Source organism: Microcebus murinus, chromosome 2 (genome assembly GCF_040939455.1).
Source record: "Microcebus murinus isolate Inina chromosome 2, M.murinus_Inina_mat1.0, whole genome shotgun sequence".
NCBI lineage: Eukaryota > Metazoa > Chordata > Mammalia > Primates > Cheirogaleidae > Microcebus > Microcebus murinus.
This window is the reverse complement of record NC_134105.1, coordinates 103890759-103914265: the sequence shown is the minus strand read 5'-3', so window position 1 is coordinate 103914265 and position 23507 is coordinate 103890759. Positions and strand designations below refer to the sequence as shown.

General features: G+C 37.6%; 1 protein-coding gene across 9 annotated transcripts in view; it reads left to right on the top strand.

Moving 5' to 3' along the window:
* ASH1L (ASH1 like histone lysine methyltransferase) overlaps window positions 1-23507 on the top strand; it is a 208151-nt gene that overhangs the window by 45348 nt on the left and 139296 nt on the right. For 8 of the 9 annotated variants that reach the window (XM_076000203.1, XM_076000204.1, XM_076000201.1 and 5 more), the window contains one exon: window positions 18177-22740. In XM_076000203.1, the coding sequence (XP_075856318.1) occupies window positions 18309-22740 (4432 nt within the window). In that variant the 5' untranslated portion in view covers window positions 18177-18308. Of the gene's footprint in view, window positions 1-18176; window positions 22741-23507 lie in introns of those variants that run through there. The other variant, XM_076000205.1, reaches the window with a different exon arrangement.

The following is a 23507-nucleotide window of genomic DNA, read 5'->3' as shown; positions in this document are numbered from 1 at the left end:
TCTATATGATTTTTTTCTCAATCACATTCATTTTGTTGTTAGGAGATATGAGATGCAGATATCTTTGGCCAAATAGTCAAAGCAGAAATTCGGTGTTATTTATCATCCTGTGCGGTCAAGCATGCGTGTTTTTACATATCTAAATGTCTGATGTGCAAGACATACAAAATAGCATATTTAATGGTATCATTAACATTTTGTGCAAAGCAGAATGAGATTTAGAACAGGTGTTTTACTGTGTATTCTCAAAGGAACTTTGAACCTTGGAACTGCTCTTCTTGTTTGTTTGTTTTGAGACCAGGTCTGGTTCTGTTGCCTGGGCTTGAATGTAGTGGTGTCATCATAGCTTACTGCAACTTCAGACTCCTGGGGTTAAGCGATCCTCCTGCCTAGGTCTATCTACCATATAGCTGGGACTACAGGTGCAGGCCACCATGCCCAGCTAACATATATGTGTATTTTTGTAGAGGCTGGGTCTCCATGTTGCCCAAGTGGGTCTTGAACTCCTGGCCTCAGGCAATCTTCCCAAAGTGCTTGGGTTGCAGGCATGAGCCACCACTCTCTACCCTGAAACTTAAAAAAAAAAAAAAAAAAAAAGAACAAAAACTCTGTAAAATAATTTAAAGAGGTTTGTTCTGAGCCAATGTGAGTGACCATAGCCTGGGCATTCGCAAACCCAAGAAGCCATGAGTAAGTGGTTCTGAGTCATTCAGGTTACAGTTTGGTTTCATACATTTTAGGCAGGCAGGAATTGCAGATAAAAATCGTAAATCACTATATGGAAAGCATACATTGGTTTGGCTGGAAAAGGTGGGGACTTGCAGGTTATAGATGGGTTCAGAAAGTCTTCTATTTATAATTGCTTAAGAAATAAAGCTTTGTCTAAAGGCTTAGAATCAGAAGAGAGAAATGTTACTAAGAACAAGCCACAATATAGCAACTCAGAGTGATCTGTTATGCAAATTGATAGCCTACAGGCATGATTTAACCTTTGTGTTAGATGGCCTTAGGTACTGTTTGTGATTTAGAATCTTATTTCTACAAAGAGTCTGTTTTATTCTTATGATGTCTACTTTAGCATGAGTGTTGGTGTGTCTAAACTCCTAGAGGGAAAGGGTAACAAGAGGCATGGCCTACTTTCCTTCTCTTCATGGCTGGGAAGTCAGTTTTAAGGCTTTTTCTGAGGTGCCCTTGGCCAACAGGGAGTCTAGTCTGTTCAGTAGATGGGGAGGCTTAGGGATTTTATTTTTATTTTACACATTAACAGCTTGGGTAATTCTCAAAAATCTTTTGTCATCAACTACTAAAAATGATTAGCAGTCTTTGTAGAAATACTTCAGCAAGCTTATTCAAATTTTATGCCTAATAGAATCATATCAATGAAGACTTTAAGAATTCTTGCAAGGCCGGGCGCAGTGGATCACGCCTGTAATCCTAGCACTTTGGGAGGCCGAGGTGGGAGGATTGCTTGAGCTCAGAAGTTCGAGACCAGCCTGAGCAAGAGCAAAACCCCGTTTCTACTATAAATAGAAAGAAATTAGCCAAACAACTAAAAATAGAAAAAAAATTAGCCGGGCATGGTGGCGAGTGCCTGTAGTCCCAGCTACTTGGGCGGCTGAGGCAGGAGGATCCTTTAAACCCAGGAGTTTGAGGTTGCTGTGAGCTAGGCTGACGCCACAGCACTCTAGCCCAGGCAACACAGTGAGACTCTGTCTCAAAAAAAATAATAATAATAATTCTTGCATTCAGGGTGTCAGCTGGAAAAAAAAAGAAAGACTTTAAGAATTCAATGTTTTTGTTTGGAGCTGAGAGCACACTTTATTTTACTTTTTTTTCCCCTCTAACATTTTCTTCTTTTTAAAATACTATTCTTTATTATGTCCATATCAAAGGTGATTGATTGGCCCGGCATGGTGGCTCACGCCTGTAATCTTAGCACTCTGGGAGGCCGAGGCAGGCAGATTGCTTGAGGTCAGGAGTTCAAAACCAGCCTGAGCAAGAGTGAGACCCGTCTCTCTACTATAAATAGAAAGAAATTAATTGGCCAACTAATATATATATATATATAAAATTAGCCGGGCATGGTGGCGCATGCCTATAGTCCCAGCTACTCGGGAGGCTGAGGCAGCAGGATCGCTTGAGCCCAGGAGTTTGAGGTTGCTGTGAGCTAGGCTGATGCCAGGGCACTCACTCTAGCCTAGGCAACAAAGTGAGACTCTGTCTCAAAAAAAAAAAAAAAAAAAAAAAGGTGATTGATTATGGCTAAAAACTATTTATTTTGGAGTTCTCTTGTGAAATTTTGAACTAAATAGACATTTTGCTTTCAATTAAGTTTCAGATAATGTGATGAATTTCCAAATAGCAATTTTTTATTGTTTTTTCTTTTTTTTAGGAGTTTTTCTTGAAAGATTCAAAGACTAAAGAAAATGAAATATTTCACTTAAAGGCTAATATGTATAATATGATTTAGGCTAATATACTAAAATTCTATGAAGTTTAGAATCAGTGATATAAATGCAGTTTTTATTGTTCTGTCTTATGATAAATCTATCAGCATTTATTTGCTTAAACATAGGATAATGTTCACACTGTTGTAGATAATGTCCCCCTTTTTTTTTTTGGAGACAGAATCTTACTCTGTCGCCTGGGCTAGAGTACTGTGACATCAGCCTCGCTCACAGCAACCTCAAACTCCTGGGCTCAAGCAATCCTACTGCTCCAGCCTCCCAAGTAGCTGGGACTACAAACATGTGCCACCATGCCCAGCTAATTTTTTATGTATATATTTTTAATTCTCCAGCTAATTTTTTTTAGTAGAGATGGAGTCTTGCTCTTGCTCAGGCTGGTTTCGAACTCCTGACCTCAAATGATGTGCCCACCTTGGCCTCCCAGAATGCTAGGATTATAGGCGTGAGCCACCACACCCAGCCAGGGATAATGTATTTTTGATATTTGTATTGTCAGACTGTTTCCTTGTTTATTTGATATTATTTTAGGACATGAAATTAATAGCTTTTATAATCATGACTATTTCAGCATCTCACTTTTGCAAAATACAAATTCCTCAACTTCTTTATTAAATTTCATCACAGGTTCATGAGGAAAGTCTTTGCTCTGTGTTTCTAATAAAATGCTTACCTTTATTTCAAAGTGAATATTAAAATAATTGCATAAACTGAAATACTTGCCATAAACTCAAATGACATGTCTTGTTTATATTCCTGACAATGCTAAACTGATTATATTTGGTAGTAATCTGTTATATCAAGTTGATTATTCATAAGTTTTGTGATACTAGAAATGACACTAAAGTAAGCATTTAGTTGACTTTCCTGAGACTGAAGCCAATCCTGTTAGTAAATATATGCTTTCAAATGTGGATTCATAATCTTTTAAAAGGAAATATTTAAAGATATTTTTGTAACTTTTATTTTTTATGTCTCCCTGTTTGTAATTTTTACTTTAGATTCTCTGAGTATGTTTGTAGAGGTCTCATTGGTCATTGTCTTTATTCTCCTGTGCTTCTTGGCAGTCACTGATAATAATGGCAAACTCTGAAAACCCTGTTTTTGAACTTTCTTTCCCTACTAGTGAGTTGAACATTTTTTCCTTGTTCTTCTATTTTAATTTATAAGTTGTGTGTTCAAATCTTTGTTCATGTTTATGTTGAGACATTGTATTTTTCTTGTTACCGTTTTAAGGCTACATCTCAGTCTTTTCTTTTTATGTACTTTTGGATATCTTCCTGGCAGAAAAATTCCCCATCCTAGAAATGAATTAAAAATATACCTACTTCTATTTTTTTAAAAAGGGGAATGGGCCAGGCACGGTGGCTCACGCCTGTAATCCTAGCACTGTGGGAGGCCGAGGCGGGCGGATTGCTTGAGGTCAGGAGTTCGAAACCAACCTGAGCAAGAGCGAGACCCCATCTCTACTATAAATAGAAAGAAATTAATTGGCCAGCTAATATGTAGAGAAAAAATCAGCCGGGTATGGTGGCGCGTGCCTGTAGTCCCAGCTACTCGGGAGGCTGAGGCAGGAGGATTGCTTGAGCCCAGGAGTTTGAGGTTGCTGTGAGCTAGGCTGACATCACACCACTCACTCTAGTCTGGGCAACAAAGCGAGACTGTCTCAAAAAAAAAAAAAAAAAAAAGCGGGGGGGGGGTTGGGTGCTGATGGTTGTGAGGAGTGGGTCCAGTTGCCTTTTTTCTTTTTGTTGAGACAGAGTCTCACTCTGCTGTCCTGGGTAGAGAGCAATGGTGTGATTGTAGCTCACTGTAACCTCCAACTCCTGGGCTGTAAGCAATCTTTCTGCCTCAGCCTCCTGTGTAGCTGGGGCTACAGGTATGGGCCACAACACCCTGCTGGGTTTTTTGGTTTTTTTCCTTTTGGTGTTTCACTCTTGCTCAGGCTGGTCTTGAGAGAGTTTAGTCTTGCTCAGGCTGGTCTTGAACTTCTGAGCTCAAGCCTCAAGCAGTCTTCCTGCCTTGGCCTCCCAGAGTGCTAGGATTATAGATGTGAGCCACTGTGCACTACGTTCCCGTAGTCCCAGCTTGGGAGGCTGGGGCAGAAAGATTGCTTGAGCTCAGGAGTTTGAGGTTGCAGTGAGCTATGATGACAACACTGCACTCTAGCTGGGTCCCTGTCACTCGCATGCATACATACGTACATACATACATAAATAAGTGTGTATATATATAAAATGGTGTGGTATTAGTCTATTAGGGTTGCCATAACAAAATACCACAGACTGGGTGGCTTAAACAACAAAAATTTATTTTCTCACAGTTATAGAGGTTGGAAGTCCAGGATCATCAGGGTGCTATCAGGATTGGTTTCTGATGAGGCCTCTTCTTCCTGGTTTGTAGTAGCTATGTCCTTGCTGTGTTTATGCAGGGTGGGACATGGGGGTATTGGTAGATATTTCAGGTCTTTCTTCCTCCTCTTATAAGGATATCAGTTCTGTGGGATTAGAGCTCCACCCTTGTGACCTTGTTTAACTTTAGCTACCTTCTTAAAGTTCTATCTCTTAATACACATTTAAGATTTCAGTGTATGAATTTATTAGGGGGAGGGAAACACAAATCAGTCTACAAGAGAGGGATACTCACAGGAATTGAGCATGCAGTAAGCTTCTACCAGATGTAAAAACAAATATTCTCTTACATGATGCACTAAAAGTAAAAATTCATAAAAACGAACACCCTACTAGCTGGAAATTCCCCAAATCCCAGAATTTCTGGAAAATAACAAATTTTGGTTTTCAGGCATATGAGCATTTCAGGTAAATGCTATATTAAAAGGCAGGGTACCTTTAAGTATTAATAAAAGGGGAAAGAATGAAAATGTACTAAGTAAATCATTCAGCTCAATAAGAGAACAATATACTCCTAAGAAAAGAGAAGTAAATGATCCTAAGAAAAAGAGGACTGTTTGAAATGATGAAAGCAGAAATCAATTAGAAAACAAAGATAATTACTATTCAAATATTGGGTCATTTTTGGGAAAATGAACATATAATTTTATTTAGCAAATCTAATCTGGAAATTAACAAAAACAAGGGGAAATATAGATTATATAAAATGAGAACTGCTAAAAAGCAAATAACTCCAGATACAGAAGAGAAAGAGACTTATGAGAAATTTGTGTTTAATTATGTACAAATAAATGTAAAAGTGTGGCTGAAACAGATTTTTTTAGAAGAAAAGATAATTTACCAATCCGAGTACAGAAAATTTAGCTGACCAGTCATCATAAATGTAATGAAGAAGTCTTTCAAAAAGCTACTACTATTACCTAAAAAACCTGATCTAAATGAGTTTAATTATACAAAAACTTTAGAATACTATGTAAACATTTTCAGAGAATAAGAAAGGAAGGAAAGTAAGCATGATATTAATCCTAAAAGCCTACAACAACAACAAAAAAGGAAACTGAAAAACTTGCTTGAGTAAAAATTCAGTTTGTGCTGATTGTGCTGAATGAGTAAGGCTTGTTTTACTTTAATTTTAGATATACAAAAAGGACTTAAACATATCTCAAGCTAATTACCTAATTTGGTGAAATACAGACTAGATATGCTTTAAATTTTATGGAAGCGGGCCAGGCGCGGTGGCTCACGCCTGTAATCCTAGCTCTCTGGGAGGCCGAGGCAGGCGGATTGCTCAAGGTCAGGAGTTCAAAACCAACCTGAGCAAGAGCGAGACCCCGTCTCTACAATAAATAGAAAGAAATTAATTGGCCAACTGATATATATATATATATATAAAAAATTAGCCGGGCATGGTGGCGAATGCCTGTAGTCCCAGCTACTCGGGAGGCTGAGGCAGGAGGATTGCTTGAGCCCAGGAGTTTGAGGTTGCTGTGAGCTAGGCTGACGCCATGGCACTCACTCTAGCCTGGACAACAAAGCGAGACTCTGTCTCAAAAAAAAAAAAAAAAAAATTTTATGGAAGCAAATTTGTAAATATTCACATACCCTTTTTTTTGAGACAGGGTCTTGCTCTGTCACCCAGGCTGAAGTGCAGTGGTGTCATCATAGCTCACAGCAACCTCAAACTCTGGGATCAAGCAATCCTCCTGCTTCAGCCTACGAGTAGCTGGGACTACATGATGCACACCAACATGCCTGGCTAATTTTTTTTTTAAGGGATGAGGTTTCATCACGATGTTGCTCAAGCTGGTCTTGAACTCCTTGCCTCAACATATCTTCATACCTCCCAAAGTGCTAGGATTACAGGCATGAGCCACTGTGCCTGGCTGTTATTCACATATCTTTACAAAATGTTGTGATAGCTGTGTGCTTGTCTTTTTTTTTTTTTTTTTTTTTTTTTGAGACAGAGTCTTGCTTTGTTGCCCAGGCTAGAGTGAGTGCCATGGCACCAGCCTAGCTCACAGCAACCTCAAACTCCTGGGCTCAAGCAATCCTGCTGCCTCAGCCTCCTAAGTAGCTGAGACTACAGGTATGTGCCCCCATCCCTGGCTAATTTTTTGTATATATATTAGTTGGCCAATTAATTTCTTTCTATTTATAGTAGAGACGGGGTCTTGCTCTTGCTCAGGCTGGTTTCAAACTCCTTACCTCGAGCAATCCACCTGCCTTGGCCTCCCAGAGTGCTAGGATTACAGGCGTGAGCCACCGCGCCCTGCCTGTGTGCTTGTCTTTTTAAGGCATTCATTCATGTGTTAACAACAGCTCGCTGAGGCAGGAAATTTGTGACTTCAGTTATACTTTTCTGAGTTAAAGAATATTGACTTGAAATTTTCTTATCCACATATTTAGGTATAATGATATAAAATGGTAAATAAAATATCAGCATATAATTTCAGTAGCACATTAAAAGAGCTGTGCATTATAACAGGGTAACAAGAATCATCCTTATGGTGATGGAACTGTTCTGTATCCCAACTGTGGTCATGGGTAGGTACATGAGCTACATAGATAATAACATGTATAGAACTAAACAGACATGCACAAATGAGTACATGTGAAATTGAGGAAATCTGAAGATTAGTGTATTATATCTATCAATATCTTTATTGTAATATTGTACTATAGTATTACAAGGTGTTAATTATTGGACAGTACTTATACTCTATCTCTTTATATTTAGTACAACTGCAAGTGAATCAATAATTATCTCAAATGAAATACACGTTTACTTTTTAATAAACACCATGTACCATTATAAATTGTGATCTTTCCCCCCCAAGAATCCAAGGGATTACAATACTAGGAAATCTGTTACTATAATTATGTCAGTAGCTAAAAAGGTTGATCTTTCCTTTTACATACATAATATATGTATATAAAAATATAATGCATATGTGTTCATATATATATAATGTTAAATCGGATGAGTTACCACTTTTTAATAATGTTACTGAGATACTGATATTATTAGAAAAGAGATATTAGGAAGATAAAAACAGAAAAAGTAAATAAGATTGTTATCTGCAAATGATAATACATAGACTGTAATCCCATGGGAATCAGTCAGAACACTTTGAATTCAGTGAATTGATTTACTACTAGTGTAATAAATGGAAATCAGTAGACTTCATATATATATATTAGAAGATAAAGTGGAAAAAAGAATTCTATTATAAAAGATAAAATATCTAGGAATAAACTGTAAGAACTGATGATATACATGAAGAAAGCTTCAGAACATGACTGAGACTTGAACAAACAGAAAAGCTTAAAATGTTTTTGACTAAATATACTGGCTGTGTGTGGTGGCTCATGCAAATGTATAAACCATGAGAAATGTCAGGAAAGTAATTTTAATATTTGACAAAAGAAAATGCATGATGAAAAACAGAAAAGACAAAGAAGATTATAATACAAGAAAATACAAACACCATAAATATAAAAATCACCTACTAATAAAATAAAACCTCATAGAGGGGTTAGCAGAAAAATAAAAAAAAATAAAATAAAATAAAACCTCAAAATATATACAACAACTGGGCCAGCCCTGGTAGTTCACGCCTATCATCCTAGCACTTTGGGAGGCTGAGGTGGGGGGATTGCCTGAGGCGTGGTGGCATGTTCCTCTAGTCCTAGCTACTTGGGAGGTGAAGGAGTGATAAAATTAATGACCCAGAATAGAAAAATTAGCAGTAGACCCAAGTATATATGAGGATTTATTACATGAGAAATGTGGCATTTCACATCAGTAGATGAAGGATGAAATTATTCAGTAAATTCTATTAGAACTAGGTGACTGTGTAATAGATTTTATTAGCATATTCCCATATACACATATAGATACATATATAAAACTTCATCTTTTTTTCACTGCTATATTTCCTTTGAGAATACAAAGCTGCCATTATTTTCCATATTTAGAAAAAACTATAGTTATACACCACACAACATCATTTGGGTCAACAACAGTGGTCCCATGAGATTAAAAGGGAGATGAAATATTCATGTCCCCTGACCCTGTGTAAGTCTAGGCTAATGTGTGTGTTTGTATCTTAGTTTTTAACAGAAAAGTTTAAAAAGTAAGAAAAAAATTTTAAAGTAAAACAAAACTTACAAAGAATATTTTTATTGTTGTGATTGTGTTTTAGACTAAATGTTATTATAAGAGTCAAAAAGTTAAAAAACTTAAAAAGTTAATAAAGTAAGCTATGGTTAATTCATTATTGAAGAAAGAAAAAAATTAATAAGTTTAGGGTAGCCTAAGTGTGCAGTATTTATAAAGTCAACATTAGTGTACAGTGATGTTCTAGGCCTTCACATTCACTGAGCACCCACTCACTGACTCACCCAGAGCAACTTCCAGTCCTGCAAGCTCCATTCATGGTAAGTGTCCTAAGTAGGTGTACCGTTTTTTATCTTTTATACCATATTGTTATTGTACCTTTTCTATGTTTAGATAAGTGAATGCTTACTGTTGTATTACATTTGCCTACAGTATTCAGTACAGTAACAAGCTATATAGGTTTGTAGCATAGGAACAATAAGCTGAACCATATAGCCCAGGTGTGTAGTAAGCTACACCATCTAGGTTTGTGTAAGTACATTCTGTGATGTTTATAAAACAACGAAATCACCTAAAGACACATTTTTCAGAACTTATCTCTGTCCTTAGGTGATGTATGACTGTACTTTGATACCATTTTATCTCCTAACTTTGACTCCATTTCTCTCTTTTCCTTGCTGTTTACTTTTTAGATTTTTCTCTACCCAATCTCTTTTAAACCCATTCCATTTGAATAGGGTTTTGCCCCTCCTTATTAAAGAAACTGCTCTTGTGTGGTTACCAATGACCCCTATAATAAATAAGGGTGGCAGGCCGCCCACCTCGGCCTCCCAGAGTGCTAGGATTACAGGCATGAGCCACCACATTGGCCGACCCCTATAATTTTAAATCCAGCAAACAAATATATCTTCATTTCTACTCGACCTGTTGGCAGCAATTAAAACAGTTGTCTCCTTTCTCCCCTCCTCACTACTGCACTTGACTAGTCTTTAAAAAAACAAATAAACAAACAAAAAAAACACCTAGTTGTCTTTCCTGGAAGTATATTCTTGTGTTCCAAGATAATATACACTCTTTTTTCTTCCCTTTCTTACCTTCTGACTCCACAGTCTTCCTGATCTTTAATGTTGCAATGCCTTGGTGTTCTTAGTCTTGAGTTTTTTATTGTTCTGTTTACATTCATCCTCACTTGGTTATGTCAGCCAATCTCAATTTAAATATCAATGTGCTGTTGACTTCCAAATTTAACTCTTTCTTCCCAGACTTCTCTACTTTGATGTTTAGTAGGTATTTCAATTTTAACATGTCTAAAACTGAACAGATAGTTATTTTCAGTCCTCCTCTAACTAGTCTTTGTTATCTTTTCATAATTTCCACTCATTCTGACCTTATCTAATTCACTGTCATTTCTTATCACAATAACTGTATAGCTAACAAGGCTCTGAGCTTCTACCCTTGAAGCTTTTGTCAAGACAGCAGTGTGAGAGACTATGTGGAGATGTGAGATCATTTCACTCTTCTCACGCCTGTAATCCTAGCTCTCTGGGAGGCCGAGGCGGGCGGATTGCTCGAGGTCGGGAGTTCAAAACCAGCCTGAGCAAGAGCGAGACCCCGTCTCTACTATAAATAGAAAGAAACTAATTGGCCAACTAATATATATAGAAAAAAATTAGCCGGGCATGGTGGCGCATGCCTGTAGTCCCAGCTACTTGGGAGGCTGAGACAGAAGGATCGCTTGAGCCCAGGAGTCTGAGGTTGCTGTGAGCTAGGCTGACGCCATGGCACTCACTCTAGCCTAGGCAACAAAGTGAGACTCTGTCTCAAAAAAAAAAAAAAAAAAACCCTTTGCTCTTTCGCATTTCATTCAGAGTAAAATCTCAAGCCTTAAAAACAGTTTTAAGTGAACACAATAATGTAGCCCTCTCAGATGACATACTACTCTCCCCAGTTAGTTGGTTAAATCCTGTCTCTGTAGCATTCTTTAATGTACCTGTTAATAATTTCTTCTCTTCAGTCTTCACTAAAATGTTACCTGATCAGTAAGGCCTGCACCTAATGATCTAATTATTAATTTTGCAGATCCTCTCCTAGCACCCAGTTGCTTTCTGTTTTTCCCATAGCAATTACCATGTTCTGACAAATAATATTTAAATTTTTCTGTGTTTTTCTTTACTGTCCTCTTTCCTGCAATATAAGCTCAGTGAGAACAGGAATTTTTCTGTTTCTTATTCCTTGACACATTCTCAGTAATGAGTAGGAACTCAACAAATATTTGTTGAATGGATGGAGAGTCAAGTAGCATACCTCTTCTGCATAAAATCTGCCAGTGGCTTCCCCTCTCTTTGGCTAAAAAATATCTCTTCTCCTATCTCCTGCCCCATTACTCTTCCCTTGCTTACTCTACTATTGCAAACCTGGAATACTTATTGTTCTTTGAACATACCAGACAAGATCCTGACTTAGGGCTTTCGCTTTTTGTTGGTATTGTTCTTTTCCCAAATAGCTACATAGATCCATCTTTGTCTTTCAACTCTTTGGGTTGCTGTGCAAATATAATCTAAGTTCTCAATCAGAAGTTTCCTGATGACCTATTTTAATATTATAAATCCTCTCCAACCCTAATCTTTTCTCCCATGCTCTGATTTTCTTCATAGCACATTTTACCATCTGATAATTGAATATTTTACTTACTATTTCTAATCTGCTCATGCATTAGAATAAAATCTCCATGGAGAAAGGTATTTTGGGGTTTTGTTTTGTTTTGTTTTGCCATTAGAGAGGGTCTTGCTTTGTCACCCAGGCTGGCGGACAGTGTCACAATCATAGCTTATTGTAACCTTGAACTCCTGGGCTCAAGCGATCCTCCCATCTCAGCCTCCTGAGTGGCTGGGATTACAAGTATGTGCCACCACACTCAGCTAATTTTTCTAATTTTTTTGTGGAGCTGGGATCTTGCTATGTTGACCAGGCTGGTCTGAAACTTGTGGCCTCAAGTGATCGTCCTGCTTGGGCTTCCCAAAGTGCTGGGATTATAGGTATGGGCCACTATGCCTGGTCCTGTTTTTATGTTGTTTATTCCTGCTGTTGTCAGCACTTAAATATTTGGTGCTTAATAAATATTTGCTGAAAAAAATGAACTCCTGATGAAAAAAGAATTCAAGATTATAAACTAAAATTAACAGTGTTCTTGAATACCACCAATTTAGAGTTAGAAAATATAACATTAAAAATTTATTAATTAAAAAGTAAGGCCGGGCGAGGTGGCTCACGCCTGTAATCCCAGCACTCTGTGAGGCTGAGGCGGGCAGATTGCTCGAGGTCAGGAGTCCGAAACGAGCCTGAACAAGAGTGAGACCCATCTCTACTATAAATAGAAAGAAAGAAATTAATTGGCTGACTAATATATATAAAAAAAATTAGCCAGGCATTGTAGCGCATGCCTGTAGTACCAGCTACTCAGGAGGCTAAGGCAGTAGGATTGCTTGAGCCCAGAAGTTTGAGGTTGCTGTGGGCTAGGCTGACGCCATGGCACTCACTCTAGCCTGGGCAACAAAGCGAGACCCTGTCTAAAAAAAAAACCAGAAAAAGTAAAAAAAAAAGAAAAGAAAAATAAATAAAATTAAAATTATTTTAAAAATGCATTCTAGGAGTTTATACAGAAAAAGTAAAAAAAGATAAAAGAAAATTAAAATTATTTAAAAAAACAATTAACAGCAGGCCGGGTGCAGTGGCTCACACCTGTAATCCTAGCACTCTGGTAGGCTGAGTCAGGCGGATCGATTGAGGTCAGGAGTTTGAAACCAGCCTGAGCAAGAGCGAGACCCTGTCTCTACTATAAATAGAAAGAAATTAATTGGCCAACTAATATATATAGAAAAAATTAGCGGGGCATGGTGGCACATGCCTGTAGTCCCAGCTACTCAGGAGGCTGAGACAGAAGGATTGCTTGAGCCCAGGAGTTTGAGGTTGCTGTGAGCTAGGCTAGCGCCACGGCACTCACTCTAGCCTGGGCAACAAAGTGAGACTCTGTCTCAAAAAAAAAAACAAAACAGCAGAATCTGAAGTATTTAGAAATAAACAATAGCAAATGTTTAAGATTTATATATATGTAAATATCCAGAGACACCAAAATGCTTGCTTAAATAGATAAATTACTTTGTTATTATAGAGCTAAAATAAATGTTGAAATACCTTTTTTCCCTATATAAATATATAAAGTTAAAGCCATTTGGAGTTTGTAAAATTTTCAATCAGATTTCCCGTTCATCTGGAAGTATACATAGGCAAAAATACGGAGCCTAATGAAAGCCTAATGTTCTAAAATCAGTGGTGATGTTTGAACAATTCTGTGAATATACTAAAAACCACTGAAATGTCCACATTAAAACAGTGGATTTTATGGAATCTGAGTTATTTCTCATTAATGTTGTAACAAAATGAATTTCTGTGGGAATACAAAAGGAAAAGAAACTAGTCTTTTCGAGGATTAAAACATGTTATTATGAAATTATAGTAGTCATACATTAGTGGCTCAGCAATAAGCATAAATATGAATGAAATGAAACATAAGAGTTTCGAAAAAGGCCCAAATACAAATAAGAATATATAATGCATGTATTTGAAATCTGTGGGTGTGAAATGCGTGGGATAACCTTTTGGGATAAAGGCTGCTCCCCTACCCGTCAGTTACAGGTTATATTTTATTTTATTTATTTATTTATTTTTGAGACAGAGTCTTGCTTTGTTGCCCAGGCTAGAGTGAGTGCCATGGTATCAGCCTCGCTCACAGCAACCTCAAACTCCTGGACTCAAGCGATCCTCCTGCCTCAGCCTCCCAAGTAGCTGGGACTACAGGCATGCGCCACCATGCCCGGCTAGTTTTTTCTATATATATTAGTTGGCCAATTAATTTCTTTCTATTTATAGTAGAGACAGGGTCTCGCTCTTGCTCAGACTGGTCTCGAACTCCTGACCTCGAGCAATCCGCCCGCCTCGGCCTCCCAGAGTGCTAGGATTACAGGCGTGAGCCACCATGCCCGGCCACAGGTTATATTTTAAAAGGTCAAGATAGTAAATAAAGTAAAAATAAAAAGAAACCATAAAAGTATTAGTTGGAAATGTAATGAAGATTATCATCTGTAGGAGAACATGGTTTTTCCAAGGATAAGAAAACAAAACTATAAAGATAAAAAGACTACTTTATGTAATTTAATAGTAAGAACTTTACTATGAATTCAGGCTATGTTTAAATCATTCTTTAGTCACTTGCTGGTTAAATGACCTTCAGCAAGTTATCCAGTATGTAAACTATTCTTTATCTATTAAATGAAGATAATTATAATAATTGCATCATATGGTGGTTGTTAGAATTTATAGACTATGTGAGGTAATGGTACAGTTTTTCCTAAGTATTTGAATACATAAAAGATTTTAACTTCTTTTCAAGAAAGATAATAGGAAGTAAAAGTCAGTTGATATATTGGAGAAAATATGTGCAACATATGAGAAACAAAGGACTATTTCTAAAGTAATAAGGAGCCTTCTAAATTAGTAATTTTAAAAAAACTTCACAATTTAGACAAGTAATATAGACCAGTACCTTGAACAGCTGTTTCACTGCTAAAGAAATACAGATAGCCAGCAAAGTCATGTAACAAGACATTCAAAATACCAGGTAATGAAATGTAAATAGAAACACATATAGCTGAGCACATTGGTTCATGCCTATAATCCAAGGACTTTGGTAGGCCAAGACGGGAAGATTGCTTGAGCCCAGGAGTTTGAGACCAGCCTGCGCAATGCCTGTCCCTTTGCATTTCTTTCTTTATTTTTTTTCCTTTTTGGGGCTTGAGGGATGACAGGGTCTTGCCCTGTTGTCCTGGCTAGGTTGCAGTGACATCATCATAGCTCTCTGCAGCCTGAAATGCCTGGGTTCAAGTGAACCTCTTCCTTCACCTCCCTAGTAGCTGGGACTACAAACAAATGCCACCACGCCTGGCTAATTTCTTATTTGTAGAGAAGAGGTCTTGCTATTTTGCTGGCCTTGAACTCCTGGGCTCAAGTGGTCCACCTCAGCTTCCCAAAGTACAGGTGTGAGCCACTGTGCCTCAGTTTTAAGGGTAATTTTTTTTTTTTTTTTTTTTTTTTTTGAGACAGAGTCTCACTTTGTTGCCCAGGCTAGAGTGAGTGCCGTGGCGTCAGCCTGGCTCACAGCAACCTCAGTCTCCGGGGCTCAGTGATCCTACTGCCTCAGCCTCCCGAGTAGCTGGGACTACAGGCATGCGCCACCATGCCTGGCTCATTTTTTGTATATATATTTTTAGTTGGTCAATTAATTTATTTCTATTTTTGGTAGAGACGGGGTCTCGCTCAGGCTGGTTTCGAACTCCTGACCTTGAACAATCCGCCCGCCTCAGCCTCCCAAAGTGCTAGGATTACAGGCATGAGCCACCACGCCCGGCCTTTAAGGGTAGTTTTTAAAACTAGAAGGATCATAAATATATTTAAAAATATTTATAACAATAAACTCTTTTAATTTTCAAATTTTAAAAAGTAACCATTATGGTAAAGAATGGGATTGTTTAATAGAATGTGAAGGAAGTTTAAGGAGTTTCTTTAATTTCAAGTTGTGCATGTCAATAGTGTATGAGAGTATCAAGCCAGTTTTCCCTTGCACCAAATTGTCCAAAAGAATAAATAGTTCCTTTTATTCCAATTCAATCAAGTATTGAATGTATTGTGTTTCATTTTAGGTGCCACATGTTAAGTGGAATATTTATAAAGTGAAACATGTCCATCCGAAAATGACCAGAAAGAAGTGAAACTGCTTGAATCAGGAAGTTAAATATCTTGGTTGAGTTAAATTGTATGAAAAGCTGTTCAGAAGAAGAGGAATTAGACTTATTGTGTGATTCGAGAAAGTGAGATGTGGACTAGTAAATGAAAGTTGCAGAAAAGTAATATTTCACTTTGCTCTTGGGAAGAACTTTGTTTTAATAAACACAGTTTATGGAAAATTTCTAACAAAAAAAGTAGAGTTATTAGTACAAAGAGAATTGCATACATATATTTGTCACTAGGATCATCTTTTACATTTTCTTTCTAATGTTTTGAAACAGTCATTTCTACAGCAGCCCTGGTTCATTTTAATGGGAAATGGTTTTTTGTTTTTTTTTTGGGAAATGGTATTTAGAGACCACAGTGTTGAGTGTTAGAGGAGTTCATTGCTACTGGCTCGTCATGTTTTTAGGCATTTTATTGGGCAGAGCTAGATAGACTCAACATATTTCTAATTCCAACTTAAAATTACAGGGCTTTTACTTCTTTGATTTTGTATTTGTATCTTCTTTTCTTACTCCCTAAATTTTGGTTCCTAATGTCATTCACATGCTTACTTATTTGATCTATATATCTATCAGTCATGTATCTAGGTTCAAAATAACTATACCAGTAACATGGTCACTGGGTGCAATTTAAGATTTATTAAAAGGGTCATCTTTTTGGACTTAAAATATGGAGTCTAAATACTGTTTTAACGTAATTCAAAATACTTATTTTCCATGTAGTTGTATAATTAATTTTCTATATAGTTAGATATATTTGTTCCCATTATATTCAAAATTTAGAGATTTGGAATAATTTTCTTTATGATATAATTTTGTTTCTTAATTATTTAAAGCATTTTCAACGTAAAAAACACTAAAAAATTAGAAGAGTAGAGGTCTAACATCTATCCCTGCTTCCTTCCCCATAGGTCACTGTTTTCATTACTTTGGTTTATTCTTTCATTTTTAAATATAATTAGATAGGTATTATCTATTCATGTCCTCCATCCTGTTTTCTTACACAAAAAGTAGTATATTATAACCATTTTTCTAAATCTTGCTTTTTTCATTTGGCAGTATGTCATCAGATCACTCCATAGCAGTGTATTGATATCTCCTCATTCTTCTGTTTTTGTTGGCAGATTCTTAGTACTCCATTGTAGAGATATACCTTGATTTATTCAGCCAGTCCTCTGATCTGAAAATAACCATTTGGATTGTTTCAGGGTTTTGCTATTTAAATAGCAAAACAAAATAGTGTATTTTAGAGCTTTGTTCTCTAAATACCAGTATATCTGGTGATAGACCTTCAGAGTAGCATTTCTGAGTCAAAGGGTTAAATGCATATGGAATTTTTCTAATTATTACCAAATTTGCTTTTATAAAGATTTTGTATATTGCTGTACATACTTGAATTTGGTTTTATGTTTTCTATCCTGTTCTGTTTCTTTTGTCTTTTCATTTCTCAGTTCTATACTGTTTTGAAGATTGAGACTTTAAAAATAATCTAATCGTTGGTACGATTATCTCCTTGTGCTTTTCTTCTTTTAATGTTTTCCTAGATATTCTTGTGCATATATTTTTCCCACTGAACATTACAATCAATTTTTCTATTTGCTGAAAGAAATCCTGGTAGTTTTTATTGGGATTGTATTAAATTTATAAATTTGTTTAGGGAAAATTGTCATTTTTATGTCTTCCTATCCACAAACACAGTGTGTTTAAGTCTTTCATGAATATTTTATAGTTAGGAAGAACTTTTTGGTGGTTTTCCAAAAGAAAGTCTGTTGTGTGAAGTAATGAATTCATTTCTAAAGTATATAGTGAAGATTTATGAGTTTGGTAGCAATTTACAGTAAATGACTTAAATGTTGCTTTCAGCTCTAAGATTTTACATAAAAACACATTCTACAGAAAATATGATTTTTTAAATTGTCTTTTATATTCCACATTAAGAGAGAACTTGACTCTTCATTTAATAGTATAATCTAGAATAAGTTAAATAAATAGAAATAGATTAGGGATTGTCCTATATTGGTTTGGAATCATTGAAGTCAATGATGAAGGTAGGCATTGAACTATTATTTTAAAAGATGATCATGGAATACTATAGCTAAAAATATTTTTCTTTTCCAAAATAGTACATCCATATGCTTCATTTATATTTAGTCAATCAGTCAAAAGTAAGATGAAAGTAGAGAATATTGATATGCCATTTTAAAAAATGTCAAAAAATATCAGAGATATTTCTAAAGACTAATACGTGATCAGTTAGTTTGTTGGATTGTAAAGCTAAGCCAAAGTGGTATAAAGTTTACTCTCTCTCTCTGAAACCTTTTTCTTGTTCAAATTTTAGGACCCTTCAAAGTTTTACAAGAAAGCAGATGATGTTGCAGCCATCGAATGCCAGTCTGAAGAAATCATCCATCTTCATTCACAAGGAGAAAACAATCCTTTGTCTAAGAAGCTATCTCCAGTGCACTCAGAAATGGCAGATTATATTAATGCAACACCACCTACTCTTGTTGGTAGCCGGGATCCTGATTTAAAGGACAGAGCATTACTTAATGGAGGAACTAGTGTGACAGAAAAATTAGCACAGCTCATTGCTACTTGTCCTCCCTCCAAGTCTTCCAAGACAAAACCGAAGAAGTTAGGAACTGGCACTGCAGGAGGATTGATTAGCAAGGATCTGATCAGGAAAGCAGGTGTTGGTTCGGTAGCTGGAATAATACATAAGGACTTAATAAAAAAGCCAACTATCAGCACAGCAGTTGGATTGGTAACTAAAGATCCTGGGAAAAAGCCAATGTTTAATGCAGCAGTAGGATTGGTCAATAAGGACTCTGTGAAAAAACTGGGAACTGGCACCACAGCGGTATTCATTAATAAAGACTTAGGCAAAAAGCCAGGAACTATCACTACAGTAGGATTGCTGAGCAAGGATTCTGGAAAGAAGCTAGGAATTGGTATTGTTCCAGGTTTAGTGAATAAGGAATCTGGCAAGAAGTTAGGACTTGGCACTGTGGTTGGACTGGTTAATAAAGACTTGGGAAAGAAATTGGGTTCTACTGTTGGCCTAGTGGCCAAAGACTGTGCAAAGAAGATTGTAGCAAGTTCAGCAATGGGATTGGCTAATAAGGACATTGGAAAGAAACTAATGAGTTGTCCTTTGGCAGGACTGGTCAGTAAAGATGCCATAAACCTTAAAGCCGAAGCACTGCTCCCCACTCAGGAACCACTGAAGGCTTCTTGTAGTACAACCATCAACAATCATGAAAGTCAAGAACTTTCTGAATCCATGAAAGACAGTGCCACCAGCAAAACTTTTGAGAAGAATGTTATACGGCAGAATAAAGAAAGTATACTGGAAAAGTTCTCAGTTCGAAAAGAAATCATTAATTTGGAGAAAGAAATGTTTAATGAAGGAACGTGCATTCAGCAAGACAGTTTCTCATCCATTGAAAGGGGATCTTATGAAACCTCAAAGCATGAAAAGCAACCTCCCGTATATTGCACTTCTCCAGACTTTCAAATGGGAGGTGCTTCTGATGCATCTACAGCTAAATCCCCTTTTAGTGCAGTAGGAGAAAGCAATCTTCCTTCCCCATCACCTACTGTATCTGTTAATCCTTTAAATAGAAGTCTCCCTGAAACTTCTTCACAGTTGGCTCCTAATCCATTACTTTTAAGTCCCACCACAGAACTAATGGAAGAAATTTCTGAATCTGTTGGAAAGAACCAGTTTACTTCAGAAAGTTCCCACTTGAACATTGGTCATAGGTCAATGGGTCACAGCATAAGTATTGAATGTAAAGGAATCGACAAAGAGCTAAGTGATTCAAAAACTACCCATATAGATATTCCAAGAATAAGTTCTTCCCTCGGAAAAAAGCCAAGTTTGACTACTGAATCCAGTATTCATACCATTACTCCTTCAGTTGTTAACTTCACTAGTTTATTTAGTAGCAAACCTTTTCTAAAACTTGGTGCAGTAACTGCATCAGACAAACACTGCCAAGTTGCTGAAAGCCTAAGTAATAGTTTGCAATCCAAACCGTTAAAAAAAAGAAAAGGAAGAAAACCTCGGTGGACTAAAGTGGTGGCAAGAAGCACATGCCGGTCTCCAAAAGGGCTAGATTTAGAAAGATCAGAGCTTTTTAAAAATGTTTCTTGTAGCTCACTATCAAATAGTAATTCTGAGCCGGCCAAGTTTATGAAAAACATTGGACCACCTTCATTTGTAGATCATGACTTCCTTAAGCGCCGATTGCCAAAGTTGAGCAAATCCACAGCTCCATCTCTTGCTCTCTTAACCGATAGTGAAAAACCATCTCATAAGTCTTTTGCTACTCACAAACTGTCCTCCAGTATGTGTGTCTCTAGTGACCTTTTGTCTGATATTTATAAGCCCAAAAGAGGAAGACCTAAATCTAAAGAAATGCCTCAACTGGAAGGTCCACCCAAAAGGACTTTAAAAATCCCTGCCTCTAAAGTTTTTTCTTTACAATCTAAGGAAGAACAAGAACCTCCGATTTTACAGCCAGAAATTGAAATTCCTTCCTTCAAACAAAGTCTGTCTGTGTCTCCTTTTCCAAAAAGGAGAGGCAGGCCTAAGAGGCAAATGAGGTCACCAGTCAAGATGAAGCCACCTGTACTGTCAGTGGCTCCATTTGTTGCCACCGAAAGTCCAAGCAAGATAGAGTCTGAAAGTGACAACCATAGAAGTAGCAGTGATTTTTTTGAGAGCGAGGATCAACTTCAGGATCCAGATGATATAGATGACAGTCATAGGCCAAGTATCTGTAGTATGAGTGACCTTGAGATGGAACCAGATAAAAAAATTACTAAGAGAAACAATGGACAACTAATGAAAACAATTATCCGCAAAATAAATAAAATGAAAACTTTAAAGAGAAAGAAACTGTTGAATCAGATTCTTTCAAGCTCTGTAGAATCAAGTAATAAAGGGAAAGTGCAATCCAAACTCCATAATACAGTATCAAGTCTTGCTGCCACATTTGGCTCTAAATTGGGCCAACAGATAAATGTCAGTAAGAAAGGAACCATTTACATAGGAAAGAGAAGGGGTCGCAAACCAAAAACTGTCTTAAATGGCATTCTTACTGGTAGCCCTACCAGCCTTGCTGTCCTTGAGCAAACAGCCCAGCAGGCAGCTGGGTCAGCATTAGGGCAGATTCTTCCCCCTTTGCTACCTTCATCTGCTAGTGGTTCTGAGATTCTTCCATCACCTATTTGCTCTCAGTCTTCTGGGACTAGTGGAGGTCAGAGCCCTGTAAGTAGTGATGCAGGCTTTGTTGAACCCAGTTCGGTGCCATATTTGCATTTACACTCCAGACAGGGCAGTATGATTCAGACTCTTGCAATGAAAAAGGCCTCAAAGGGGAGGAGGCGGTTGTCTCCTCCTACTTTGTTGCCAAATTCTCCTTCACACTTGAGTGAACTCACATCTCTAAAAGAAGCTACTCCTTCCCCAATTAGTGAATCTCATAGTGATGAGACCATTCCCAGTGATAGTGGAATTGGAACAGATAATAACAGCACATCAGACAGGGCAGAGAAATTTTGTGGGCAAAAAAAGAGGAGGCATTCTTTTGAGCATGTTTCTCTGATTCCCCCTGAAACCTCTACAGTCCTAAGCAGTCTTAAAGAAAAACACAAACACAAGTGTAAGCGCAGGAATCATGATTACCTCAGCTATGACAAGATGAAAAGGCAGAAACGAAAACGGAAAAAGAAATATCCCCAACTTCGAAATAGACAGGATCCAGACTTTATTGCAGAACTGGAGGAACTAATAAGTCGTCTAAGTGAAATTCGGATCACCCATCGAAGTCATCATTTTATCCCCCGAGATCTCCTGCCAACTATTTTTCGAATCAACTTTAATAGTTTCTATACCCATCCTTCTTTTCCCTTAGACCCTTTGCACTACATTCGAAAACCTGACTTAAAAAAGAAAAGAGGGAGACCCCCTAAGATGAGGGAGGCAATGGCTGAAATGCCTTTTATGCACAGCCTTAGTTTTCCTCTTTCTAGTACTGGATTCTATCCCTCTTATGGCATGCCTTATTCTCCATCACCCCTTACAGCTGCTCCCATAGGATTAGGTTACTATGGAAGGTATCCTCCCACTCTTTATCCACCTCCTCCATCTCCTTCTTTCACCACTCCACTTCCACCTCCTTCATATATGCATGCCGGTCATTTACTTCTCAATCCCACCAAATACCATAAGAAAAAGCATAAGTTACTTCGACAGGAGGCCTTTCTTACAACCAGCAGGACTCCCCTCCTTTCCATGAGTACCTACCCCAGTGTCCCTCCTGAGATGGCCTATGGTTGGATGGTTGAGCACAAACATAGGCACCGTCACAAACACAGAGAACACCGTTCCTCTGAACAGCCCCAGGTTTCCATGGATACTGGCTCTTCAAGATCAGTCCTGGAGTCTCTGAAGCGCTATCGATTTGGAAAGGATGCTGTTGGAGAGCGATATAAACATAAAGAGAAGCACCGGTGTCACATGTCCTGCCCTCATCTCTCTCCTTCAAAAAGTTTAATAAACAGAGAAGAACAGTGGGTCCACCGAGAGCCTTCAGATTCTAGTCCATTGGCCTTGGGATTGCAGACACCTTTACAGATTGACTGTTCAGAAAGTTCTCCAAGTTTATCCCTTGGAGGATTCACTCCCAACTCTGAGCCAGCCAGCAGTGATGAACATACAAACCTTTTCACAAGTGCAATAGGCAGCTGCAGAGTTTCAAACCCTAACTCCAGTGGCCGGAAGAAATTAGCTGACAGCCCTGGACTCTTTTCTGCACAGGACACTTCACTAAATCGGCCTCACAGAAAGGAGCCACTGCCTTCCAGTGAAAGGGCAGTACAGACCTTGACAGGTAAGAGTTGCCCTGTTGCCTGTTGTTTGTTAAAAGAAATAGATTATTTTCTGCTGATTGCTTAATGCATGCATGTGAACTTTTAATCTTTTTGTTTTTGTAAATGTATTTTGTAATCTTACCTTCAAAGTTCCCATTTTCTTTAGATGTAAGAAGCAAGATAAGGAATGTCTTTGCTTTAATTTTGTATTTTGAGAAGAGGTAGCATTGTCAGGGAAAGAAAAATTTACACAACTTTTGGAAACCAGGAAAAATGACTTTTTTATGCAAAATGGCTATTATACAATTTGTGTACTAAGAAATGGCTCATTAGATATCTGTTAGTGTGCAGAATTTTTTTTTTTAATAGAGATGAGGTCCTGCTGTGTTGCCCAGCTGGAGTGCAGTGTGGCACAGTCAGGCAGCTTTGAACTGGGCTCAAGCAATCCTTTCGCCTCAGCCTTCCGAGTAGCTGAGACTACAGTCGCGCTCCACTGTGTCTGCTAATTTAAAAATTGGGGGGGGGGCAAGGTCTTGCTATGTTGCCTAGGCTGGTCTTGAACTCCTGGCCTGAAGTGATCCTCCCACCTCAGCCTCCTGAGTAGCTGGAATTATAGCTGGGATGAACCACTGCACCTGGCAGGATTTTTATTATGTATTATCCAGTTATAAATGCTTCTATGTTACAGAAAGTATATGTTACGAACCCTGTATATCTCATAATAAAAATCCAAAAATTGAAGATTTTCAGCATTGTGAAATTTAACTGAATATTCATTCAGGAGGAC